Source organism: Penaeus japonicus, unplaced genomic scaffold, assembly GCF_977035675.1.
Source record: "Penaeus japonicus unplaced genomic scaffold, GWHDUDI00000001_assembly GWHDUDI00000036, whole genome shotgun sequence".
Taxonomy (NCBI): domain Eukaryota; kingdom Metazoa; phylum Arthropoda; class Malacostraca; order Decapoda; family Penaeidae; genus Penaeus; species Penaeus japonicus.
This window is the reverse complement of record NW_028234438.1, coordinates 8,234,091-8,239,090: the sequence shown is the minus strand read 5'-3', so window position 1 is coordinate 8,239,090 and position 5,000 is coordinate 8,234,091. Positions and strand designations below refer to the sequence as shown.

At 38.4% G+C, this 5,000-nt stretch overlaps 1 protein-coding gene across 1 annotated transcript in view; it reads right to left on the bottom strand.

The window, feature by feature from the left end:
* The window catches only part of LOC122254857 (follistatin-related protein 5), a gene marked incomplete in the record, with an annotated part of 587,828 nt that overhangs the window by 733 nt on the left and 582,095 nt on the right, over positions 1-5,000 (bottom strand). The window contains 1 exon segment of the mRNA XM_086531800.1: positions 1-4,921. This exon segment is cut by the window's left edge and continues 733 nt beyond it. Coding sequence (XP_086387926.1) covers positions 4,692-4,921 — 230 coding nt within the window.

Here is a 5,000-nt window from a genome sequence, read left to right as displayed (position 1 = left end):
AAATTTGGTGTTACAAATTTACTCCATTCATTATGCATGTAAAATCTCTCCACATCATTGTTCTAGATTGTGTTCACTCAGTTCTACGACATTCTTGTTCTCAGAAAAAGCAACACGTTTCTTCAAAAGGACTTCATATAGTCTCCATGCATTACTGAAACTTACAAGTACTTCCAAGTTCTTAAGATTGTAATAATGCACACAAAATCAAATACAATTTTTAGTAAAAGCCAATTACAATGACACTGTTAATTCAAGTGTTTATTATCATTATTATTATCTTATTGTCTTACATCCTAGAAGATCCTCCTCTCATTATTTCCAAGTGATAAATCGATAAAAAAAAAGAGAAAAAAAAAATTCTCTGGCAAGTCAAGTTACAAAAGTATTTTACAAGTCCCAAGCCCTTGTCCAGTGCTTTCACGGTCGCCGTGAACTTAATCATAGGAGAAAGTTGAAAAGGTAGGCATAACCTAGCATCTGGTAAAAAAATAAACTAAAACACATATAACTTTTTCCACATGTTCAGCAGATAATATATCTATATATATTTTTGTCTTACAAGGTAGTGATAGTTTTTTCCTTCTCTGTTTTAAGATGTAGACTAATGAGGAACATTAACTACTGTTGCATGAGGAAAAAAGTACTCAATGATACTCCTCTGTGCTCCTACTGTAACATAATAAAAAATATCTGCATCATAGATGTGCCGTTGCTGAAGTTACTTATTCTTTACGCTGTCATGATCTGTCTTGAGGTTTTGCGTATGTGAGAACTATCGTGAAGTGTAGTGCGACTTACTTCAGGACTGATGAGGAATTTCGGCATGTTTGAAGTCATCATTTGGACTCGCAGACAATGCACCGGAAAATGCGGTACACGCAACCCACTCACTTTATTTTTGACAACGAAAACACCGACTAGGGTTTTTAGTACACGAATCAGGAGTACTAATGAATAACATAAGAGACCAGATATGCTGTAATCCCTTTTTTTATAGAAAGAAGGTCGCACACACAAGAGTGTAAGGGGATGAGAATATACACAAAAACCCCCTTTTGTGCTCACACTAATTTACAAGCTTCAGCTGCACATAATCTTCTAAAGCACAAGCCTAGTTTTGTCTGATAAGTGACATGATCACTACTTCCTTGAAACATAGACAGCTCTTTCATCCTTTCCACGCAAGTTCTCCTGTCGGAATGTCGGGATCCTTGTAATATATCTATTTCTATGGAAACCTTTCCTTGCTCGCTCGCTCTCTCTCTCTATCTCTTCTTTGCTCCACCGTGTTTGTGTCTAGTTATGCAAATTTCGATTGATTGTTGTTGTTATTCTTTTTTTAAGCTCTAACGATACAGTTGCATGTGTAATCCGTAAATCATTTGCTGACGAGTCTGGAAATCGAAATTTCCTATTCGACTTCTTTCCGCGCCGTAAGAAATGCGACCCTGACATAGGACGTCACAAATGTTATACAACACATTCGGCAAACGGATATTCTCAGATTCACCCAGTCTGAACAAGTGGAAGTGATTTGAGAAAGATCTAGTTCATGCAGAAATCTGTACTGGATAGAGAGATACTCGGGGATGGACATTAGAATAAGTCCGGCCCCTAAGTCAGGCTTGGTTAAAAGTGTCACACCACTGATATGTGGAACAGCATTCAGCATAGGTTACGGCCCATGGCGTTTGAATCCTACAGACACCCATTTACTGCAAATAGATATATAAAAAAGGTCTTTACACCCAATCCAGATCCGATGATACTCGTCTTCTGATAATATGTGGCTTTGCTAGTCTAGGAATCGGTTTTTCTTTTTTTTTTTCTTTTCTTTTAAACAAAATAAAGATACTGTACTACAATCTAAAAGTGTAATTTTGGAAGGCAGAAGCTACATTTAGAAAGGGGATTGTTATTATTTACATTTATACTTAATGCTTTATCCTAAACTATTCCGAAACAGCAATTGAGTACATATACACATTGGATCTTTTTTTCCTCTCCAGATGAGATTACAATATACCGTAATGCAACTATCCTTACACTAATATCCCTTAAAATACTCAAGCTACTCCACACTAGTCAATGAATTACAGTTTCTTCTTTAATACAGACATCAATATACAAGATGTAGTTACATACAAACACAAGCCTGTATTTGTAAGGCAATAAACAGGTTTAAGGTTTATTCTATTTGTGAAAGAGGCAGTGAGCTCAGCACTGACGGGGCACAGAGAGGGACGAACACTATTCTTTATCTATAGAGAGAGACTTTCCACCCAAGCTATAGGGTGGGGGCATGAGGTGATAGATGGGGGGGGCGGTAAGTGTAGGGCAAGGGGCAAGGGAATATAAGTTTATTTTTACTGAGTTTTGTTTTCTCTTTTCTTCCTCTATCTGTCTCTCTCTCTCTCTTTCTCTTTCTTTCTTTCTTGGCCACGTAAATGCCCACCTCACTCCCTCTTTCCAATCCTCCAAGTTATTGAGTGTGTTGTGTTGTGTGACAGAAACCCATAACACTTCAGGAACCCCAAGCTTTACTTTCTAGACGCTGTCACGTCTCTCGAGGGTCGCTCGCTTGTATAACTCGCTACCTAACAGATGACTAAAAAAAGGAAAGAAATTTTGATTGGCTGTTCATCTTCCATCTTTACAAAAATAGTACTTGCAAGAAGTACGAGATGTTAGTGCACGGATGTTCTACACAACAGATCTTCCAAAAGCTTTGCATTCTTTACTCATACAAGGAGGATGGGGAGGAGAAAAGGGAAGAAGGTGTTGTGTTCGTTCCTCTGCAGGTGAGAAGCCCCGTTGAGTCCACAGGTATAAGAAAACCCCGTCAAATCTACTGGTCGGAATCCCGTAAATCCTACAGATGAGAAACAAAGTCTACAGGCGAGTCACCCAATAAAGACTCCAGGTGAGAAGGCCCGTATAAAGCTTGAGAATCCTCGAAATGAAATGAGTTCAGAATCATCGGTGGGGGTGGGGGTGGGGGTGGGGAGGGGGTGAGAGAAATTGACTCTCAGGTTTGCTTCTTGGCTGCTTGCTTGCTTACTTGCTTGCTTGCTTCCTCCCTTACACCACCAAGCGCTCCTTGCTCTACGCATGTGGAGGGAATATGTCAGTAGTAGTAGTAGCTCTTATGCTATAGACCATAAACAATGTGACTAGATTATTTATCTTTTTTTTAAGATAATCAGAAAAAAATAAAAACCAAATTTTGTTCCTCTTCTTACTTCTTTGTTTGTTTGTTTGTGCAAAAAGTGCAAGGCTAAGCTAACTGTGGCACATAGTAACTTTATGTGTAATGTTTACTGAGACTTGATCAGGATTGGGCATCGTTAAAATAAAATACTAATACTCATTGTTTGTGATTTTTTTTTTTTTGTTTGTTTCACAGTAGACAATGAAATTCACGATTCTGCGATTAGCTATATTTAATAAATTATTTATTCACTTCATTGTCGGAAGATATGCAGAAGTATAGCTACTCCCTTTATTGTAATTTCCTCTTCTAAAATCTAGTAATGTATATCTCATAAAAATGGCCCACCCATCCTGGTCAGTCTCATAGTAAGAGCTTAGTCGATTTAATTTTTTTCCTTTCTACACTTCAATGAGTTCCTGATAAAAAAATGGGATTTGCCAATCATTATATACGTATGACTAGTACTTTTGTTTGAAGCACAATGCTTAATTTATAGAGAAAGGATTTTCAAAATGAATACTAGAAGTGGTAGACAGAGCATTAAAATCGTTTGTCATTTTATAGTTATGCATTTGCAACACCGCTACGTGACTTCTATTGCACATGTTTGCAAGCTTGATTGATACTGTGTTTACATTGACTTTCATTCTGAGTCTTATCCTAGATTCTTTGTTTCATCTTTTTTTTCTTTCTTTTCTCTTCGCTTTTGTGTTACAAGAAATGGGTTACGTAGTTTCCTCCCCCATTCTTGTGAAATTCCAATTCTTAAATAATCTCTAAAAATACATGTTTAAAACTAATGATAAGAAGAACACACTTTCCTTTCGTCATGCTCTCTCTAAGTAGATTAGATTGATGAGATCACCAAAGATTCATTATATGAGCTAATTACCACTGTCTATGTCACGTGATTAATTTACCTGATCCGACATACCCGTTCTTGATTACCGACAGGTGGAAAGTTCAAAATAATGATAATGAATAAACAAAAAGATATATAAATAAAGAGACTACCGATTATATTATATTAGAAAGATATGTCTTGAATGCCTCACTCCCCTCCTCTGCTATGGGTATGTCTACGACTGAATACATGAATAAAAAACAGTCTTTCTAAAAATTAAATAAATAAATAAAAGATAATTACATGGAATGTATTTTTTTCTTCCTTATACTGATACTTGTAATTAAGGGTCATTATAGTATTTACTGCCTACAGAGGGAGAGCCTTGAGATACGTCGTGAGCTATTTTTCTTTTTCTATAGGCCTTGATGTTCCTTCCAAAGACGTGTCTTACGTATGAATGCCAGTACGAAGGAAATTCATACTTGTTCCCCACCTTCCTTCAATCTCTTCCTCTTCTCTTCTTTTCTCTCTCTCTTTAGTCTCTCTTTCTCTGTCTCTCTCTCCATCTGTCTCTCTTATTTCTTTCTCCTGATCCCTTATCCCTTCCTGCCGTCCCCTCATCCAATCTTAGATGTACTTCTTCGTCACCCACACAGCCAGGCGAGGGTGCACAAGCGAGCCGATCTCACAGTTGACGGTGCGTGTCTCCCCGTTGATCACGAAGATGGCAGCTTCCGAGGGGGACACCATGTAGTGACCGAAGACACCTGCTGACACGATGGCCCGGTTGGTATTGCTCCATTCCGCGAGGTCGGGGGGCATCGCCTTGCCCACGCCGGTGATCATCTCGACTTTGCCTGAGGAGAGAGAGAGAGGGGTGAGATGAGGGAGAGAGAGAGGGGGATGATAAAGGGAGAGAAATGAGAGAGGGGGTGA